The sequence below is a fragment of the Pyxicephalus adspersus genome, chromosome 7, assembly GCF_032062135.1.
Source record: "Pyxicephalus adspersus chromosome 7, UCB_Pads_2.0, whole genome shotgun sequence".
In the NCBI taxonomy this organism is placed as follows: domain Eukaryota; kingdom Metazoa; phylum Chordata; class Amphibia; order Anura; family Pyxicephalidae; genus Pyxicephalus; species Pyxicephalus adspersus.
The window spans coordinates 71,667,106-71,689,503 of NC_092864.1; the positions used below are offsets into that span (position 1 = coordinate 71,667,106).

The following is a 22,398-nucleotide window of genomic DNA, read 5'->3' on the forward strand; positions in this document are numbered from 1 at the left end:
GATGCGTCATAGGTCCCCACCATTGTTCATGCATAATTATTCCAGCTTTCCAAAGATGCCTTTTGCAAACAAGTTGTCTTATCTGTCCAAAACATACATCCAATATGTGTACTCGGTATTAAGTTCTCTTTTTCTTTAGGGTGTAGGAAAACTATTTAGTCCTGATCTGTAGATGTTGCCCTACTATACAGAACCATGCTTTTGGCCTCCCTTACCACATTGCACTGCATACAGTATACCAAGTTACTTTACTTGGGTATTTGCCTGGCACTTATTTAAATTCAAGAAATGGCTTGGACAAGCTACAAAATGTCCTCAATTTGAAACAAGAAATCCAGTTGCGTGTGATTAACTACTACTAGTTATATCGTGATCTGGATAAAAAAAAAATAACCTTTACTGTGCTTATTGTTATTCATTTTTGTTTTTTTTAGGTGATATAATTCTTACTGTGTTGTTAGCTGGGACAATCCATTCAAATAACATATAACATGATTTCTGTGTTACAGTAATATAACATTATTGTATGTGCTATTATAGTTGTATATGAAACTGTAAGAAGGCAGAATATATCCTAATACATTTTCTGTGTAAAGTTTGGATTGTAACAGAATCACAAACATTGGAGCAAGAAAACTTGCAGCAAGTCTTCAAAAATGTCCCCAAATGAAAATTTTAAGGTATGTACTAAATTTAAATATTTTGAAGATATGTTAATAGATATACAATGTCCTTAAGATGAATAAACCTCTTTCTTCAGCTCTGCAGAAGAGTTTCAGTCAGGAACCAAGCTCTGTTTTTTATCATTAGTATACTGTTGATGATTTCACCTCTACAGTATTGCATTCTTTTAGACATTGCATACATCGTGTATTCTTCTGGAGGTTAATATACAGTTTTTAGCACTGTTGGGACTGTATCTGCTCTGTGGACTGGTCACCGTTTTCTGTGGTATATTTCCTTTCCCACAAACTCCCATTTTACCTCCTCTGCTGTTCCATAAACCACCATAGATCACTTTGTTTGTATTTTCACAGTCCTGTGGACACATTGCACACCATAGGTCACAATTATTTTTTGGGGATTTATTTATTTTTTATATGGTATTTGTCCTGTTTTTTGCTAAATTTTTTTGTGTTTATCACTTTTTTCATGTTCTATGAGATTTCTATATGTATGCCTTTGGTGCGCACATGTTGAGTAGGCAAAACACAAACTACTTGTTGAGGAGAGTCCAAACTATAAATCTGCTTCCCATCTGATCTTTTTTTCTTACAGAATGTATAGCATGACCATACCTCATGCAGTTCTGCTGCATCTTCAGAAACAAGATTCAAGAATCATTTGCCTATCTATTGGTTGACAAGGTAAATAACAATTTCTTCTTGTAAACATGTTAGTTATATATATGTTAGAAATTGCAATACCTTATGCATATGAATGGATCAGTCACCTTCATCTCAATATATTTAAGGCTGGCCTTCTGTAATTAGTCTTCCAAATTAAGGGTGGGTCATGGAGCATGTCAGTAAAGGAAAATTACAACAGGCAAGTATTTAATGTCATGCATACAAATGGGAAATAACTAGACCACAAAACAGGGAGAAGAGCTCAAAAAATTCCAATCACATAAGGACACTGACCAAAGTTCTGACCAAAGGTAACTGTAGTAACAACTGCTGGTTCTACATAAATGTGACTTAAACATTTGGTTAAAAGACCAGGTTGCTGCACCTATCGGCACCGGATTTGCCACTGCCCAGGATGAGGAAATGCTGCGTGTTCAGTGAGCTGGTAAATTATCCCCTAAAGGGATTTTCAAACTCTATCCCTATAAGCCATGGAGATAGACTTGACTATACAGGAGGAGATTTCTCTACATAATATTATCAATATTAACTTTTTTACTATTTATATAGTGCCAACATATTACACAGCACAAAGTCCATAGTCATGTCACTAGCTGCCCCTCAAAGGGACTCACAANCTATTGTCCCTAGGCTAGTCATATGTCAATAGCACAGTCTAAAGACAATTTTGAGGGAAAGCCAATTAAGTTAACTGCATGTTTTTTTGGATGTGGGAGGAAACCGGAGTGCCTCCCACTCAAACACGGGAAGAACATACAAAATCCATGCAGATGGAGATTCAAACCTGTGACCTAGCGTTGCAAAGACAAGAGTGCTAGCCACTGAGCCAAACATGCTGCCCACTCCACTTAAATCTCTCTTTAATTTACACACACCTGAAGAGATTATGAAGAAGTGCTCAAACTCATGTATGGATGTTGAAGCTTCCACGTATGCTCAGAAGGAGCTGCCAACATCAAGGTTACAGACCCTTTGGTCCTTTAAGTTAGAATGGAGGAAACACAATTTCTTGGATTAGGTTGAAGGATGAAGTTACCTTTGTAAGTTACCAAGCCCAGCATGGGCATAATCCCCAAACTATCTGGTAAGAATGATGAGTTATGCCTAAGAATTATAGGCCTACATGGTAAAATAAATTTCCATGTGAAACAATGTGCTGCTTTTGCCATAAAAATATGGACATAAATAGAATGCCAGGGGGGTAAACAACCCATGGGCAAGCACCGATCAACAAAAATATATCCCTGCCATTCACATCCCAACAAACACAGACTATCCAAAAGCACTGGCAAAAAGAAAAAGGCTAATTTAATATCCCCCTTCACCAAAATTGAACCCCTCAAAACAAACCAAAAAGAGGTGTAGGATACTGAATACAGTTCTGAATCAATGATCAATCACTGCATTAACCAACCCACCCAGAGGTAAGATGTTGAATTACGTGGAATTTCCCCTGTTCTCCCCAACTTCACCATTGCCTTCACCATTGTAAAGGCCTAAAGCCAATCTGTTGTATGGCCCTAGCCAACTGCTGATCCTCCTCTCCTTTTTTGCTATCCCCTCCTTTAGCCCTGTCAAGAATAAAACACCAAAGGTGAAAGCAGTGACATTATGTCAACCTATACCCCCTCCAGAGCTCTCTCATTGATTCTGCCATGAATGCACACCCAGTGGCCCTTCAAACGACAAGTACACCACCTCCTTTATTGCATCCCCTAAACTCAAGCCCAGAGCTCCCCAAACACTGGGCACTGCTGAGCACAGTGGACAACACCCACTGGCACCCCAAAGTCCTGCCTACCAGGCTCCCCCCATGCATCCCTCCCTCCCCTGAGGGACCCCACACCCTTGCCTAAAGCAGAACTAAAGTAAAAAAAAAAAATTACACTTACCTTTACTTCCGCAGATCCTTCGATCCATCTATAACTGTCTTTCATACAGTCCCCCATCGTCCTGTTTCCTTCTTTTTTCTCAGGGCCACTGTCTTCATCCTTCTACTTGTGTCTTCTGCCTATGCATAAGGTTCGAGATTGGGTGATATATGCTGCTGTATTTTTTAAAAAAATGTGTTGATCTCACTGCGCATGCATGATATTGGCACTTTTCTTTTTTTCAAAGACTGAAAAGCCTAAAGCTTCCTGGGATTTGTGACTTACTTATCCAGAAGGCTCTGCACTCACATTCAGGGTTATCTACCCTTCTATATAAAGTAAAAATTGTGGTCATAGGACTGCTTTAAATCCCCCACTTGCACTCAGGCAAACCTCAGTAACAACTCTGCCAACACCCACTGCAGGTAGGCTATCACTGTTTGTTACTCCTTTGCGTGCTCCAGATCCAGTGCAAAAGCAGGACGGGGAGCATCAGGGAAGGCACTCTTGGGGCTCTGCCAGTGGTAGGGCTTTATAAACCTCTCCAGTTCAAGGCTCAGGTTGCTGGATCCTCAGTGCATTTCCCCTTTGCCACATAGTTCTCTGTTCTGATTTCATGGATTTGACCTCGCCTTGTCTGCTGCTTGCCCTGACCTCGGCCTGTCACCTAACCTTGCCTTGTGTGCCCTTGACGCTGACCTTGACCTGTTCAACTACTTCGCCTTGACACGCTGTGCTTCGGCCTGATAGGCATTTCTACAATGAAGCCATCTGATCCCTTTCACCCTTTAGTGGAGAGAGTCTGGTGACCTCATTGCAATAAAGTGGTCCAGCGGCCACTAGGGTCACTGGCCTATCACTGCTTGTGGAATGCACTGGTGAAAACCAGGAGGTCACTGGGGACCAAGGGATTCTGCACCTCAGGTAATCCTGTGCCACCTGCCAGGGGGAGATGACCTGTATCAACAGGGAAGGTCAGAGGGTCCACAAAGGGACTCCCTAAACTGTGCCAAACCCGTAAATGGGTCAAGAAGGTCACTGGCCCATCACTCCTTGTGGGGTGCACTGGTGCAAACCAGGGGGTCACTGGGGACCAAGAGATTCTGCACCTCAGGTAATCCTGCACAACCTGCAAGGAGGAGGTGGCCCGTATCAACAGGGAAGGCCAAAGGGTCCACAAAAGGACTCCCTAAACTGTGCCAAATCCGGGAACAGGGGCCAGGTGCACCGAAAGGCAGCTGGAGGCACCAACACTTCCTCCAGTAACATAGCTGGACACTGCGGTTGAAGCCAGGATTCTCCCTCCCTAGGGCCTCCACCTGCAGACAAACCAGAAGCTGACATACAAAGGCCATGGTAAGGAACAACACTCAACTTGATTGTTTCTCCAAACTGACCCCCACTTCCGGTCTGACCCCTTTTTAACCTCGCCCATATACCTACTCCCACTATTCAAAACTATCCAATCCCCCATTCCTCCGTCACCACCTGGTTCACCACTTTCCACCACTAAACTTTCCTTTTCTTGCTTTTCCCTTGCCAACCCCAGGTCTTACCTTTCCCCTTACAGTGAGTTTTCAAGTCTTGTCATGCAATACAACCATCACAAAGAGGATTATGCTCTCTCTGGTTCATTTTTAACCATTTTTTTCAGAGGTTAAGGTATGGCAGGGATATCTCATTATCAGTGACCTTAAGAGACATAAAAAATAAATAAATAAAAAAGAGAAATAAACCATATCAATATGATCCACCGATAACCTCAATATAACATTTGGGTAAATTCATTAGTATTGTGAGTTCATAAATCATGTATGATGATTAACAAAAAAAAATTGTTACTAGTTGTGTGAATGTGAGCTATTCTTCTCTTTGTCCCTTGTAAATGTATCTAAACAGTATCCTGAAATATCTACCTTTATCTTTGCATTCCTCTTGCAAAATGACAATGTACTTCCAGTATCCTGACCCTGATAGCTGTATACTGAAGTACTGATGCTTGTGACTGTCCTTAAACATTTGGATTGTGATCTGGAGCTGGTCACTGTTTTACTAGCTGGAGAGCCATAGTGCATGGATCTCTCTATTTTTGCTTCATTTATTCTTTGGATCCTTGCTTTTTCTCCTATCCTTCTGCTATTTGGTCTTTTTAGCACAGCTTTCACATAGGTTTTATTTATTACTCTTGTTTCATAGTCTGTAATGCCAACAATGATCATTTATCTAAACAGAATATCCTGCCTGTGAAACTGTTTAAATACTATTACATTGCCGTGATTAAATGGTATTGTCTTTATTTTATAGGGCAAGGCTCAAACCAGATTCAAACGGGACATTAGGTTCTGAGAAAGGGGAAAAGCACACAATGGGATAACAGTCCAGAAAATATATCCAACTTTTGTTGAAACAGGAAAATACAAACCTTTCTGCTGACATGACATTTGTTTTAAATTATATGTTTGCACTAAAGCGTTTGCGGGTGTACTTGTCAGAAACCAAATAAAGAAATTTTCTTCAAAGATCATTTACTTTCATTCATGGCCATTCAAACACTGCACTAACATTTTTGGCATAATAAAGCTTTTTAAATCTTTTTCAACTATAATGTAAACATATTTATTCTGGTGAACATGTACAGAGTATATGCTTTGTTTTTTATATATTTTAAACCTGATAAAATTGAACATAGTTCTTTAATTTTTTTATCTTTGACTTCTTTGATTTTATAATGACAAAAAAATTAGAAATGATATACATTAAGTTGAATTTCAGGCAAACAAAGTGATTATTTTTTACAAGCTAAAATAAACATAACTATCTTTAGTTGTTATTGTGCTTTTGACATCTCTGTCAGGCAATATACCTAGACTAATCTAATTTTTTTTTACAATGCAGTTAAGAAACACTGTTTGGTCACCATTTGGTCAATACCTAAAGGTTAGCACTTGTCTTTTTTTTTTAAAAATGTATTCGAATTTTCTAAACACAATCAAACAATACCTGCACAACTTGGATAATGGGGATCAAGTAGGGCTTATTTCACATATAGGGATTAAAATAAATACCAATATATAATACATTGAAATCATTTCCAACGTTACTTGAATTACAAGGAATTGAGCTTGGCACACAGACAGTTAGCAGTACCCTAATGCTCATTGACTTGGAAGTGGCCCCCGGGGGTCCCTAACATGCTAACTCAACTTTGGGACCCTGGCCTTGAAATAGCCCCCTTAAAGTGAACCTATCACCACAATTTTTACTTTATATAGAAAGGTAGATAACCCTTTGTTTTTTGTTTTTTTTTTTCATTAAATGACTTTTTTTAAAAGAAAACAAAAAAGAAAAGCCCCCCCCCCCCTATTCTGTCATTACTACTGCGGCGGTATAGATTAAAGAGCGTCTTGGGATTTGCACGTCACGAATTCCAGGAGACTTGGGCTCTGAGAATGGGCATGCACACAAGTCTTCTGTTTTCTGTCATTGAAAAAAGAAAGATGGGGATCTCACACATGAGGACTAAGATCAGCACTTTCTTTTTTTTGACAAATACAGCGGCATATGTCACGGATCTGGCAAGTAAAAGTGTAATCTATTTATTTTTACTTCAGTTCCAATTTAATGAGAAAGATCTCTGATTTTAATGTGTACAACGATGCTTCATAGAGAGTCTGTCCTGAAAGATACAAATATTTTATTCTGCACAATATCCCCTCCTTTTTCTGTCTTTCTCTATCCTAAAGCCACAAGGGCAAAGGGAAAAGTGCACTTTTTTACAACATCTTAACCAATTTACTTCTTTATTGTTGTTTACCCTTTATAAGGTGGCTGTTCTTGCTGTTATTTTACATGATTAAACTTGATGAAACTCGAAAATGTATTATAAATATGAACAGACATGGATGTTTATCCATTGTATTTGATAATATGTACGTATCTCTTGCAAATGTAACATACTGTACACTGTTATTTGCTATTTCAATAAAACTTTATTTTGGGGAAAAAAAAGACCTCTAAAATTTTATGTTTCAGACTCCACATCTGGCAACTTGTTATGTTCAGGGGGGTGAATTACGTTTATTATCAGCTCTCTTTCTATGGCAATCCATGTTGGAGATATGAAGGTTTATACATTGGGGGTAATGACAGCATCATGGACACAGACATAGCTCTCTTGCTGCTGCTGCTGGTATACGAGGGGTAGGATTATTTCACAGTACAAGATGGGCAGACAGGGCAGACATTGCCTGTTGTGACATCATTGTACTTGCCCAATCATCTGGTGGTACGAATTCCGAGGGTAGGATTATCTCATAGGACATCGGCTTCAGGGGATGCAGCAATGACAGGTTCCGGGTTCCAGGCTGTTGACAAATAGTAAAAAGTGTGTTATAATCAGAAGATGCACTGTGAATAATTGTTCATTATGGCAAAAGCTTGCTTACACCAACAATTTTTTTTCCGTAAAGCAGAACTAACCCAATGGATCCTAACCCGTCTTCATCTCGGCGCAGATGTTGCTATCTTCTTCCTTTTTCACCCAGCCAGGTTAATTGGCTGGGCCGGGATACAGTTCACATGCACATAGGGGGTATTGAGTGTATTTATCTATTTATTATCAACCCTTGCTTTGGATGGTGTTTGTTTCCTCTCCATGCAGTGGTAAACCTATATATATATAACCTATATCTTATCTATAATAGATTTGAACTTTAATCTTTTTTGTATTTTGATACTTAAAAAATTAAAAAAATGTGGAGTTTTTAATATTTAAATAAATACAATTTTTTTTATAAGAATATTTTACTGTTGTTTTGACTGCCCTAAAAGTCCCACTCATTTGAGATGCTTTGTTCTGCAGTATACTAACCATGGATGTTGGCAGCCTGGTAAAAAATACATGAGATAAGACAAATATCTTTGTAAATTTATGCAGGACAAACATTTAAAGGTGGTAATAAAGACATAATATTGCAATTAAACAATACGTCTTCAAACAAAATAACATAGCATTAACATTGATTTATCAATTGCAAGATGGACATTGAAACATTTAATGTTTAACAAACAAAGCAGCTATTGTGCTAAATGGTAAGCAAAGTATGAAATGTAGCAACATAGATTAGGATAACACACCAAACAAGTCCCCCTCCTTGCTGAGCAATTGAAGCAATGGGAATGGTTTAGAACCGTTTCAGTGCCATGATTGGTCAGAAAGTTTTGTGCCTTTCTTCTCTGTTCCCATGTGTTGGTGCTTCTCACTCCCCAGCAGCACCACTGTCTGCTTATGTCAGAGGCGGGGGGTCAGTTTAGCTCCTCAGCAGAGAAAAACTTAACTTTCTTTATATTGGATAGAATCTTTGGATTTTCTGGTGAAATTTCATGGTTGGGTCTTGCTAAAAAAAAAGTTTTCTTCTCACGACCTGGGTCAACTTTCTCCCCAAAACATAAAGGAAATCTCAGTAAAAGGAACACACACAACATTTAAACACCTAAGTAGAAAATAACTCTTACCCTAGTAAGAGTAAAGGATCACAAGAGGGGCAATATCTCTATCCAAAGGGGCTAAACAAAGGCCTGGAAAACTAAAAGTAACTTTTTAGTTCAGATTTCTTATCCTATTTTCTACTGCCTGCTATCTAACCAAATCCCACCACTAATTCACCTTCACTATCTGATGGAGTTTTTCCACATTGTTGCAAGTTACTATAATTCTTCTACCTGCTGCTTTCTAAACTACATAGGGCCTGCATTAATAAAGTTCTCCAAGGCTGGTGAGGTACAATTTCACTGAACCTGAATGATCCATCAGACCTGGAAAGATCTGGTCAAGGTTAACCTCCTTGGCGGTATGATTAAGGCTTAGTCTATACAGACGTTTCCCCCAGCGTTTAACCTGAGGCTTCTAAAGGATTTGTTTGAAATCCCCATGCATTCCAGTGGGCTCATCTACACCAGGACGTTTCCTTTAGGCATGTTCATGAGCTTTATCTTAAACGTTGCTTGCTGGGTAAACGCTTCTATTGACTTCAAAGCGTTTTAAGCACTTAAAATGCAAAATTTAGGAAAATGTGGTAAAAACGCAGTAAAATGCTAAAAAAAGCAGCAAAGGCGTTTTCCAGTGTTTGAAAGGCAAGCTTTTAAATGCAATAGGAACGTTTACATGTGTTTATAAAAATGTCCACGTAGACCCAGCCTAAAGAGGATTTTTAAATGCAAAAGCGGTACTTTTAAAAATTCTCTTAATTTTAAATGTTCCGCCTGCCTGCCTGCACGGTCCCGACCCCCAGGCATGCACTCACAAGCAGATTCCCGGTTGGCATTTGGTTCCCCTAGCCTCGTGTCCCCAAGGTTCACACGCTGGGGACGCAGATGCCGGCCGGGTATCTCCAGCATGCACAGATGCCCGGCCGGCAACGGCAGGAGAAGAAAAAGCCGACAACCCTGGAGGATGCCGCGGGCACGGCTGCAGATCACCGCTGGATCTGGGAATAGGGTAGGAGTTTTAACCTCCCTAAAATTTCACCCCGAGTGTGGCTCAAAGTTACCGCTTTTTGCATAGAAAATCCACCCCGAGCCACACTCGGGAATACCGCCACAGAGGTAAATTGAAGATGGTGTATCCTCTCCAGCCTTAAGGAGCTTTAATAAATCAGGCCCATTCAGTCTTTCTTTACCGGACCTGACCACTAGGGGGCAAAAGGTCCTTGTACTGTATGGGAATTAGCCTTGTTATATATGTTTGAGGTTTTTCCTATACTGCACCTGACCACCAAAAAAATGATAAGGCCCTTGTACTGGATGTTAATTAGCCTTTCATATATGAGTGGACTAATTTCCTATCCTTTTACCAGACCTGACCACTAGGTCCTTGTACTGCAGGGGTCCCCACTCCCGGTCCGTGGCCCGGCTGTCTGACAAATGGGCTGTGGCTCTGGCTGGTGCACCCCCCAGCAGGGTTAGAAGGGCCCCGATAAGGGGGGGGGGACCAGTCAGAGCCGCAGACCATGTTTGCTGTACAGACCGCAGGCTCAGGGTGGTGGGTGGGTTGTATCTTTGGACACAACCCGCCCACTCTCCCATTGCAGGCACAGACTAGTGATTGGAAGAGTGGGGGGTTCTGGCATCATAACGTCCCTCTGGGGGAAGTTTCTTCCCCTTTGAGTGACACATGGCTCCCCGCACATGTGCAGCCTGGAGCTTGTGCATTTAGTGATCAGTGGGTCTGAAAAGGTTGGGGACCACTGTTGTACTGGTTGGGAATTAGCCATTCATATATGAGTGGGCTATTTCCTATCCTTATACCGGACCTGACCACTAGGAGGCATCATAAAGTCCTTGTGTTGGATAGGAGTTATCCTTGTTGTATATGGTTTGGCTATTTTTTTATACAAATACTGGACCTGACCACTAGGAGGCATTATAAGGTCCTTGTATTAGATGGGAAATAGCTCGCTCTTACCGAGCAGGCCTTATGAGTGGCCCTCTCCTGAAACTCCCTCTTCATTGAAATAGCGCCGCTACTAACATTCCGGGCATTATTTGCGTCTATAAAACAGTCCAATGCAGGGCCAAGCTGGTCTATAGACGCGAGTAATGCCAGGAATTGTAGTAGCTGCGCTATTTCACTGCAGCGGCAGGTCAGCTGCAGTTATTATTATTAAACAGGATTTATATAGCACCAACATATTACGCAGCGCTGTACAATAAATAGGAATTGCAAATGACAATTAATACAGACAGTGATACAGGAGGAGAGGACCCTGCCCCGAAGAGCTTACAATCTAGTAGGTTCATATTTAGGATTCCCCTGGGGGCCAAAAAATGGATGTTGGGGCCCAGATTTCGCCCCCGGGCCAGAGTTTGACACACCTGCTCTAGAGGGCCAGTGTTCTAACAAATAAATCTACCAGGGGGCGACCAATGACGTAATAGGAAAGTGTCACAGCTGTGTTTGTGTATGAATGCGGCATGTCATGTTGTGCAGCCTTACATCTCTCCGACTACAAACCTGAATTTTTCAGGGTACACAGATGACCCTCATAGCTAGCAGTCCTCCAAATTGCTTCTTTGCTTACCTTTAACATCTTTCAAAATATGGGGGTCATAAATATAAAAAAAAAGTTAAAACTGAATATCAGGGTTGCTGTTTTAAAAGTAAGAATGTATAGAAGCCTGAAATTAAACATACAAATCATGGACCCCTGGGAAGACTTACATAGCAAGGAGGTGCGAACTCTAAATTTATACCTACCTGTCACAAAACTAGAAATGTCAAAATACACTGCTCTGTCCCCTTCCCTATTTTGAACCCCAATTTCTATGGAACGGGGATAAATTGGGGTTCAAAACCAAAAAATCAAAAATGTAGGTGCAAGTGGGTGACACCAGTGACTAACACCCCCTAAAATGTCATAGTTAGGCCATCGCCAGAACATAAAGAACTGTGCCCATCAAAAACATCTACCCTGTTACACATGACATCTAACACCCCCTAAAATTTCATCACTAGGCCATCGTCAGAACATAAAGAACTTTGCCCGTCAAAAAATTCTACCTTGTTACACATTGCTGGTGGCATCTAGCATCTGAACCCCAATATCTCAGGAATGCGGGGGTACAGGTGAACAAAAGTAGAGGTACAAGTGGAGGACACCTGTGGCCAACACCCCCTAAAATGTAATCATTAGGTCATCATGAGAACATAAAAACTCTGCTCATCAAAAAAATCTACCCTGTTACACATTGCTGAAGGCTTCTAATGCATGAACTCCAATTTCTCTGAAATGGAGGGGTGGTAACAGATGAACAAAATTAGAGGTGCAAGTGGGGGACACCTGTGGCTAACACCCCCTAAAATTTAATTGCTATGACATTGTAAGAACATAAAAAACTCTGCCCATCAAAAAATCTACCGTTACACATTACTGAGGGCCTTCAGCACCTGAACTTCAATTTCTCTAGACCGGGGGCGGGGGGGGTACAGGTGAACAAAATTAGAGGTGCAAGTGGGGGACGCCCCTAAAGTTTCATCACTAAGGCATCATCAGAACATAAAAAACTCTTTCCATTTTTTTGATGGGAGTTTATGTTCTGACGATGCCTTAGCTATTACATTTTAGAGGGGTGTTAAACACATTTGTCCCCCACTTGCACCTCTAATTTTGTTCACCTGTACCTCCTGTTCCACAGAAATTGGGGTTAAGGTGCTAGAAGCCTCCAGCAATGTGAAAAAGGGTAGATTTGTTGGTTGGGCTTATGTCTTTATGTTCTGACGATGGCCTAACAATGAAATTTTTGGGGATGCTAGCCATAGGTGCCTTCCACTTGTATCTCTAATTTTGTTCACCTGTACCCCCACATTGCTGAGATATTGGGGTTCAGGTGCTTGATGCCTCCAGCAATGTGTAACAGAGTAGATTTTTTTGATGGGCGGAGTTTTTTTATGTTCTACTAGATTGTAAGCTCTTTGGGTCCTCTCCTCCTGTATCACTATCTGTATTAGTCTGTCATTTGCAATCCCTATTTATTGTACAGCGCTGCGTAATATGTTGGCGCTATATAAATCCTGTTTAATAATAATAATAATAATGTTCTGACGATGGCCTAATGATGAAATTTTAGGGGGTGTTAGTCACAGGTGCCCCCCACTTGGACCATTTTTGGTTTTGTACATCTCCCCGTTCCAGAGAAATTGGGGTTCAGGGTGGGGAAGGGGACAGGGTAGTGTAGTATGACATTTCTAGTTTTGTGACAGGTAGGTAAAATTTTGGGGTTTGCACCTCCTTGCTATTTAAGTCGCCCCGGGGGTCCATATTTGTATGTTTAATTTCGGGCTTCTAGACACACTATTAAAATAGCAACCCTGATGTTCAATTTTCACTAGTTTTTATAATTATAACCCCATATTTTAAAAGTTATTAAAGGTGTGTGGATGAAATTTGGGGTGCTTCTGGCTATAAGGGTCCCCCGTGTACCCTGAAAACCTCAGGTCGGTAGGACATACTGATCAGGAGATATGGAGGTTTGTACTCGGAGAGATGTAAGGCTGCACAATATAACATGCAGCATTCATAGACAAACACAATGACGTCATTTCTACACGCCCCCTGCTGGATTTATTTTATCGGTAGATTTTGACGTTAGATCACCGGCCCTTCTACAGGATCGGAACTAAGAGCAGGCATAGCCCACTTAGAAAACACTTCCGGTTCGTCACCACTATGCGACAGATCTGGAATCGATTGCCATAGTCTGCTAGATCGCTGCGACAGGCCAGCTAGACGATCGTGGCTGGAATTGCTCGCGTGCTGGACACGTGTGTGAGCTCCGTGCCTGCTATGGTGAGCGCTATATTTATCATTAAACAGCATTAGACATGTGGGCTAAAGAGTTCTTATGAAGCAAAGTATCTGGGTATTATCACTATGAGTTGGTGAATGGCTGGAACAGGCAATGGTCAGATGTTTAGCTCCCTGTACACAATATGTGACATGTCTGTATATATATATATATATAATATAGAGGGAACATGTCACCTATACCTATGATATAATATAGAGGGAACGTGTCGCCTATGATATAATATAGAGGGAACGTGTCGCCTATGATATAATATAGAGGGAACGTGTCGCCTATTATATAATATACAGGGAACGTGTTGCCTATAATATAATATAATATACAGGGAACGTGTTGCCTATAATATAATATACAGGGAACGTGTCGCCTATAATATAATATACAGGGAACGTGTTGCCTATATTATAATGTAATATACAGGGAACGTGTCGCCTATATTATAATATAATATACAGGGAACGTGTCGCCTGTAATTTGCTCTGTCAGATCCTGTATATGCTATGTGTTTGGGACAGACATAAAAGGTTGACAGATATGCCTTTATTTATTAACAATCTGCTGTACCATCCAATTTCTGACATTTTAAATCATTATTTTCAGCTGGTATCATAAATCTTGTCATGTCATTTATGTACTAATTCTAGTAAATTAATATTGTTATATTATTATATTTCATGTAATATTTTTGATTGAATATTTGATACTTAGTAGGCTTGGACCATAGATATGTTCTATCAGAGTGGCCTTGGTCACTAGGACTAAAAGAGTTAAAGCAGTCCTTGTCCCTGTACTCTTGCAAAGACTGCCATCTTCTTCTTTCTTCTCTTCATTCCTTCGATCTTGGGCCATCTTGATTGGCCAGGCCAGGATGATGTTCAGACCCGGCAGGAAGCCGAGATTTATCGGATATCCCAACTACCAATGTTGAGCTGTGCATGTGTGAGGCAGGCAGGTACGAATGCCTATTGCAGCAGGGACATTGCTGGACCCATTCTGCAATAAAGCCCTGCCTGATTGCACGTGATTGGAACTTTAGTTCTTGGACCCCCTAGTGGGGCGGTAGACAGTGATGAAAACCCGGTACATGTTTGTTTTAATCTGCTATTCAAAAAAAAAATTTTGGCTTTATACACATTTCACTAATATGATCCTATTGTAATGTTTTTTTTTTTCTGGTGTGCCATATATTAGTTTTATATTAGATAAAATTTTACTTTCTCTTTACAGGTCTGTAGTTTAAAATTAAAATGAGTGAGAAAAACATAATGCAGCGTAAGAGGCCACACGGTGATAAAGAAAAACAGGACAGCAAGAAGAGAAAAATTCAGCATGTCACGCCCGATGTCAATGGCTTGGTGGTACACAGAAACAAGGTAACATAGATACACATATATATATATATTCCACACATAATTGGGTGCTCCCATCTGCTCCACTTCAATGCTGTGCGGTTTTATTTGCCGTTGTTGTGTCAACCTCAACCCAGCTCTGCCTGCGGTTGAGGTTTGTTGTCATTCAAGGGTGGCCAGGAGCAACACGTTGCTTTCAGCAACTGCAGCCACAATCCACCGCAACCACAGCACGACCGCATGTGTAAAGTGGTTGCCAACTGCTTCCAGTTTTTAGAACAAGGGGCCTGATTTATTGAAGCTCTCCTAAGACTGGAGAAGATATGCTTTTATAGATGAATCCAAACCTGGTATGGATTTCTTCAAAGTCATTTGCTATTTGTTAGTAAATGTTTAAATCCTGGACCAGATTCATTCCAGGTTTGCTGGATCACCCAACGTCACCGATGAAAGTGTATCCTCTCGCGCATTTAATAGATCAGGCCCAATGAATCATACCTGCAGGGGAAGGTCACTACAGATCAGTGTCGGTGTGAAATTTTCTTCCTTCTCACCTGTGCCTAGAACAGGGTGTCTCCATTGGCCGATTTGCCCTTACTTTGCCTAAATATAATTATAATATAAAAAAGGCGAAATGGGATTTCGCCTTTTTTTCTCGGTGACAAGGGTCACCAGTACAAATAGTGGGGAGAATCTTCCAAATAGGGCATAAAGTCTAACCTCCTTGCCACTATATTATAAAAAAAGTATTGACACATACAGAGAGATGCAGAAAGGTTTTGAAAAGCGGCCCTGACCCAGTATAAGTATTAGGAAGTCAGAATAAATTCAGCGCTGCTAGCTGGGAGACCTGTTTAGGTCAGAGGGAGTACAATTAGCGTTTTCAGAAGGTGAGGTCACCAGCAGCATACTTAATTTTCTTTCAGTCCAGTCTTTCCAAAGCACAAACCATAAAAATTACCCTGGTACGTTTGCTGTTATACACACTGCTGTTATTTATTTATATATATATATATATATTATACATTTTATGATTGTGTTATGCTTAATTTCTAGAAAGCACCAAGATTATCCACTGCACTGTTTCATGATAACTGTGAAATTCAGTATGGATCCTTACGTCAACTCATCAATTATGCTGTGCTAGGAAATGAGCACACGACACAGGCAAGGTACATAAAGTGTTCGCATGTCTGTATTTAAATAATTAAACTGAAATAGCTGTAAAATATGTCAACTTTCCAGAACAGGGTTGTAGTTGCAGCATCATTTTTTAGGCTATGAACATTTTTTGAAATGACCTTATCTAAGGGAAGGTAATTTTCAAAATACTTTGGTATTAGTTACGCCATTTATAGCGTAAGATTATTTTGGTAACTTTGAAATTTGGTCAATACTGCCTGGACAGCCCACAGTAGGGAATTGGGTAGCCAATGAGACTACATCCAAGTCACCAGGAGGTCAAAAAATAAATAAATCTCTGGCTCCGGGTAAATGTTTTATTTAAGCTGTACACTGTATGATGTATTAGCAGGAATTACATATTCAGTGGCCATCCAATGGACAAAATGGCCCGTCTTCATGAAAGTCCTCTTTTGAGCTAGTGGCTTAGATGGCACCTTCCAAGCTATGATGCCTAATCGTCAAGTATGGTGTGCATACCTGCTCATTATGACAGAAGCTCACTACCCACCAATGAGTTTAGTTCTGCTTTAAGTATCCTCAGACCATGGGCCTGATTTATTAAAGCTCTCGAAGGTTGGAGAGAATACACTTTAATCAAGCAAACCTGGAATAGATTTCCTAAAAGTCATGTGCTATTTGTTAGCAAATGTTTTCAGTCCTGGACCAGATCCGTTCCAGGTTTGCTGGATCACCCAGCTTCACTGATGGAAGTGTATTCTCTCCAACCTTGTAGAGCTTTAATAAATCAGGTCCCATGTGTCATGTGCAACATTTGTGTTACACATGCAGTGTAGTTGGCTCCCCCGTGCCACTGGGGGTTCACTCTGATCCTCAAAAAGGGATGCACTATAATAAAGGAAAAGCCACCCGCTTCTTAGAGCACCCACTGCCCTTTTCCTTTGCCTTGCTGTTAGTCTTCTTCCTTACCTTGCATTAAGGTGGAGGAGTGAGCAGGACAAAACTACTGACCATGGCAGCTGATTCCTTTTCAGGGTTTTCTGCTTTTCCAGGCTCTGCCATTTCCAGGTTTAGATGTGCTGAAAAGTATAAAATGTTGGGCATGAACATCACACAATAAAATGTGAGCTAATGTATTTATTTCCTAAGTCACAGTGGGTTTTGTTTTCTGCATTTAGTAGGGTAACTCATTGCAATAGACAGATAAATGGCATGACAATGACAGTAGAAATCAATTGGATGTGGATTGTGATATATAGGATAAGGATAATGTATTTAAAATAGTTTTTGTTTCTTCAAGCTGGTGCAGCATTCATCACCAAAAGCATCTTCAAGGAGTTGTTGTCGTCATTTTGGAGGATCTGAGTCAACATCACTTTTACCAGTTTTTTACACACTTCCGTTGCCTGAGGAAACTGTTCCAACATGTAAGTACAGATCTTAAATAGGCCCGCAGGTCTGTTACACACAACTGAAAATTATTTTAGGTTAAACTCCAGGCAAGCAGCCAGATACGGCACCACTAAAAGGAGCACACAAGACAGGTCCTCATCTATTGCTGCACAGCTTGGTTATTGCGACGGGAAGAAGGCATCCTGTAAGAAGAAATGTTATGCTTTAAATTACAGATTGCAATGTATTCAATCTTCTGTTTCAAAAAGCTTCTGCTATACAATCCCCTGAGTGTGTTTGATAGCATGTTTCCTATTTGGCACTTTAAATTCCGTACAACGGCCACTTTTGCTTCACAAACATATCCTGATTGTAAACATTTGTGTGGATGATCTATGTCTGTAATTCAAGTTGAAGATGGCTGGCCAGCTATATCAAATTTGTGACTTTTTTTCCCCCGGACATTTATGTTTCGGTGAGCAGGCATAAAAATGACCTAAATGTACTTTACAGTATACAAATGTAGGGAGGCTGTGTAGTTATTAAAGTAAAGGTAAATGTAAAATAAAAAAAAATTGTAGGCAGGTCCTTTTTTGCATACAGGACAGACTCCTCACTCGCATTATCTCTCGGTGCTCTTCTAAAGCCGCATACGCACTTGAAATCTTTCACGTTCCGTTCAGATGGCTAAGGGCTGCACGATACATGAACGAGCTCTGTACATACAGCACAGTTCTGCTCTATGGAGAAGGGAGAGGGAGAATGACGGAGTGGCACCCTTCTGCACGCTCTCCCCTTCACTTGCATTACTATCATTCATCATCCGTGGATCTCCAGGACGGTCGTTCGGATGATGAACGACACGCGCTTTACACACTTCAGATTTTCATCCGATATTGGCCCTGAGTCGATTATCGTGCGAGAACTATTGGAAGTGTGTACGTAACTCAATTTTGGGATTTTCAGCTATCTTTATTAGTCAGGCCAGAAGAACATAATCCCAGGCATACCCACCACAGAAGAGTTCTTTCATTCTCGTCAGCCATTTATGTCATGATCATACACTAAGCTGACCATACACTGCTCAGTGTACTTTTTAAAGTATGTTGTTAACAGGCAGGTTAGTTTTATTGTAAAAGAGATGCAGCGTGTCACTTTAAATAAAGAATCTGCCTGCAATCTGAACATTTTTTCATATTTAGGTTTAGTTCTGCTTTAATACAGCAATGACAGTTTCCTAATCCACTGCAACATTTGTAGCTGTTATACTTTGTGTAAGCTTAAAATAATTTGTCCTAAACGACCCATAGCATGTTTCTTGTACAAAGAATTCAGAGTTAACTCTAGAGCATTTCCCAGAGGAACCACAGATTTCTGAAGTGACTTGTAAATAAGTAGTATACAGAGAGATTTAATAAGCAATACTAAAAAAAGAAAACCACAATCTAAGATATGGTATTTTAATGTGCGATTAGGATAAGATGACATGTCACAACCAGAAGTTTCCAGATTTTTGTAAATGTAATGCATTGTGTCTTTTTCTTTCTATATGTATCAACATAAAGAGGTTCAGCTTGCCGCCTCCTCCCAGTGACTTTCTTGCTTCTCTTGTGGGGCTGGATCTCAATGATGATAAAGTCAGGACGGAAGAACAGAATAGTTCAAATCCTCATCACAGCAACATGAATGGTAAAATGTACACTAATATTCCCAACCATTTAGAGAACGATCTTCTACCAAAATTTTTGTTTGTAATGTTGCAAGAAACATAACTCTTGTGTGCATACTTAACCCTGTGCAAGCTTCACTGTTATTTGGGATTTGGGAGTACACTTTTTTGTTGGCCCCTGGACCCTAACACGTGGTTCAGTTTAGGGTTTGTGCTGGCCCAATACCTTTTTTCTATTTTACCAATTCTCTTTCTCCTGGAGTATTATCAAACCTGACCTCTGCGGTTTCCACTGCTAATGTATACTTTTAGAGATAATCTGAGGGACATTATACTCCAGTAATAGTCTGGGCCATCTGATTTACAGCTGAATTGTTATGTATACATTGGAGCCTATTAATTAAGGGGTAAGAAAACTGGCAAAGAAAGTGGTGGTCAGTTGAAAAGATCACCCTGAATGCCACTTTTTGAACTCTACTACTTTGTTTACCAACCCACTTTAAAATTGCAAAAAGTTACTTCATTATAGTAAATTTAATAACAATGGTAACCAGATTACTCCAACTATCAGAACAAAGAAGCAATGATTTGTTATCTGATTGCCTTTTCTTGTCGTTCCATAGAATCACAAAGCAAATGCTGAAGTCCCCTACGGTACAGCTACTAGCTACCTTTGCCAACCCTGTTCCACTCTCCAATGATTACATTTTCTTCTATTACTGTGGGATATGTTGTTATGTAAGGTTCTGCTAATGGTAGATTCCTCAAAAACACTTGCAAAAACTGCTAATGTGAACTAGGTTTCAAACAGCAAACAGTCTCAGCTGACATCTCTCTCCACACAAAGTCTACCCTAAGCAGATGTCTAATGACAGCTTGGTGGCTACTGAAAAGTGCTGGGTGGGGAGTCTGGCTAAAAAGGGCTTAGTAGAATACTGATACTCCGTTACCCTAATTCAGCATGCCTTTTGTAGTATGTTCTGTTTAATCCTGTCTTGTTTAAAGCGTACCTAAACTCAACATTTTAACTTTACATAGAAGGGTAGACAACCCTATGTATACATAGAAAAACAGCGATGGCTGACGTTGTCTTCACACTTCAAACTGCTTGACATTGCTCCTGATAAGATGTAAAGTTCTTAACAGAAGTAAATTGTAGTGCTAACCATATTTGATTACCATTTGTTTCTTCTAGGTCCAGTTAACGAGCTCAGTAGTTCTTCAGCGACCAGAATTCGCCTAGCACATGACCCCATCGTACAAAAATATGGAAGGAAAAGGCATGGCTTGACAAGGTATCTACTTTCTGAGGAAGAGATGAGGAAATATGATTATCCGTGTGTAGGTCAGTTTTCATTTCTAACCATCATCAAATCCAGTCCCAGTGTAAAAATAGTGCCTTGTTCTCAAAGTGAGGGGGTGGCAGGTATAGATTAAAGAAAGAACTTTAGCAGACATTTTAACTATAGTCACTTACTGAATAAAACTGAAAGGGTGAGGGTCAGCCCTTTCAGCCAACCTGAACAAACATCTTTCCACATTGGAACCATTTAAAGTTTGAGAAAATAGCACAATTAATACATTCTCTTTTACTTTCTTATTCATTTTTTTTTTACTATCCTTTCAAAGAGTAGGGGAACGTTGTTGTTGTTGTTATTATTATTAAACAGGATGTATATAGAGCCAACATATTACGCAGCGCTGTACATTAAATAGGGGTTGCAAATGATACAGACAGTAACACAGGAGGAGGAAAGGACCCTGCCCCGAAGAGCTTACAATCTAGGAGGTGGGGGAAGTACCGCACAATAGGAGGGGATTTGGTGACCAAACTGTATTGCTTAACTGCAGAAAAATAAATTTTGCTAATTTGGTAATAACTGGCTAGTGTACCTGAATCACAGGTCTGGTGGAACACAGTATTGATCTTATTGTATTGATCTTATTAGCTCATGCATTTATTTGTAATTTTATAAAATTCTACTTTTATTCTTTGCAGACTTCCCAGATACAAAGAACTATGTTCACTCCAACTGCATGGAAGTACCTACTGACCATAGTCCTTTATTTGGGTTGGACTGTGAAATGGTAAGTGGTAAAACCACCATATACATTACGGAACTGTGCATCCTGATTGGTTAATTCCTATAGTGCCGTATAACAATTACCAATCATGGCAGTGGACCTGTGTATTATAGTATAATCACCAATAGTTATGCCTGACCAGTTTTAAAAAAAAATGTATGATTTTGTATTATCCTCCTGATATTGAAATTATATACTAACATTGTTCTGGTTGTTCACTTGTGTGTCCACTTAATGTGAGGTTAAAGTAGCTCTAAACCCAACAATGTGTAATATATTGCAGCTTTTTTTCTTTTTCTTATTTCTTTTAACCTGATTACCCTGCCTGTAAAGCTGCATACACACATGCAATTATTGTCGTTGGAAAGGATCTTTCATGATCCTTTCCAACGACTATGGACTGCACGATGCATGAACAAGCTCTGTACATACAGCACCGTTCTGCTCTATGGAGAGGGGAGGGGGAGAACGATGGAGCGGCATCCTGCTGCGCGCTCTCCCCCTTCCCTTGCATTAGGGTCAATCCATTGTCCGTGGATCCACCAGGACGGTTGTTTGGACAACCGGCGCTGTACACACGCCAGATTCTCGTCCGGTATCGGCCGAGAACCATTGGACATGTGAAGGTAGCTTAACACACTTACTGCCCAGTGCTTACTCATAGTTCTGTATCTATAGAGAGCCAGCTGCCTTCCCACTTTGAACTACAAAAAAGAAAAATCCTGGTACCATCTCAATTACATAGGGAGAAGGGGGTTGTAGTTCCCAGCTGGAGGGCGATCTTAGTTAGTACTGCCACATATAAAAAAAAACAGGTAAGCTGCAATATATTTTTTGTGGGTTTAGAAGTAGTTTAAGGGGCTTTTTTTCTGGTTTTGACACAAAATCAACTCTACTTGCAGTGTTTGACAACAAAAGGGCGTGAGCTGACCAGAGTCTCCTTGGTGGATGCCAATGGTTACGGTATTATGGACGAACTAGTACTGCCTGACAATCCCATTCAGAATTACCTGACCATGTATGTTTGTCTAATTCTAGCTTCTAAAGCAAACACAGTTGTCTGCTTTTTTCACAGTACAGCATTGCAGTTATTGATATTTTTGTTTGTTTAACCACCTGGGCGTTACACTGATGTCTAGATTTCTGTACCAAAAGCG

The 22,398-nt window shown here is 40.3% G+C and overlaps 2 protein-coding genes across 2 annotated transcripts in view; both read left to right on the forward strand.

The window, feature by feature from the left end:
- CIITA (class II major histocompatibility complex transactivator) overlaps positions 1-7,249 on the forward strand; it is a gene marked incomplete in the record, with an annotated part of 62,869 nt that extends 55,620 nt beyond the window's left edge. The window contains 3 exon segments of the mRNA XM_072418923.1: positions 597-680; positions 1,279-1,367; positions 5,546-7,249. Coding sequence (XP_072275024.1) covers positions 597-680; positions 1,279-1,363 — 169 coding nt within the window.
- A 6,182-nt stretch (positions 7,250-13,431) lies between these two features.
- REXO5 (RNA exonuclease 5) overlaps positions 13,432-22,398 on the forward strand; it is a 20,508-nt gene continuing 11,541 nt past the window's right edge. The window contains exons 1-8 of the mRNA XM_072419171.1: positions 13,432-13,584; positions 14,831-14,976; positions 16,009-16,124; positions 17,396-17,522; positions 19,053-19,176; positions 20,352-20,501; positions 21,156-21,244; positions 22,144-22,259. Coding sequence (XP_072275272.1) covers positions 14,851-14,976; positions 16,009-16,124; positions 17,396-17,522; positions 19,053-19,176; positions 20,352-20,501; positions 21,156-21,244; positions 22,144-22,259 — 848 coding nt within the window. The 5' untranslated portion in view covers positions 13,432-13,584; positions 14,831-14,850. The remainder of the gene's footprint in view (positions 13,585-14,830; positions 14,977-16,008; positions 16,125-17,395; positions 17,523-19,052; positions 19,177-20,351; positions 20,502-21,155; positions 21,245-22,143; positions 22,260-22,398) is intronic.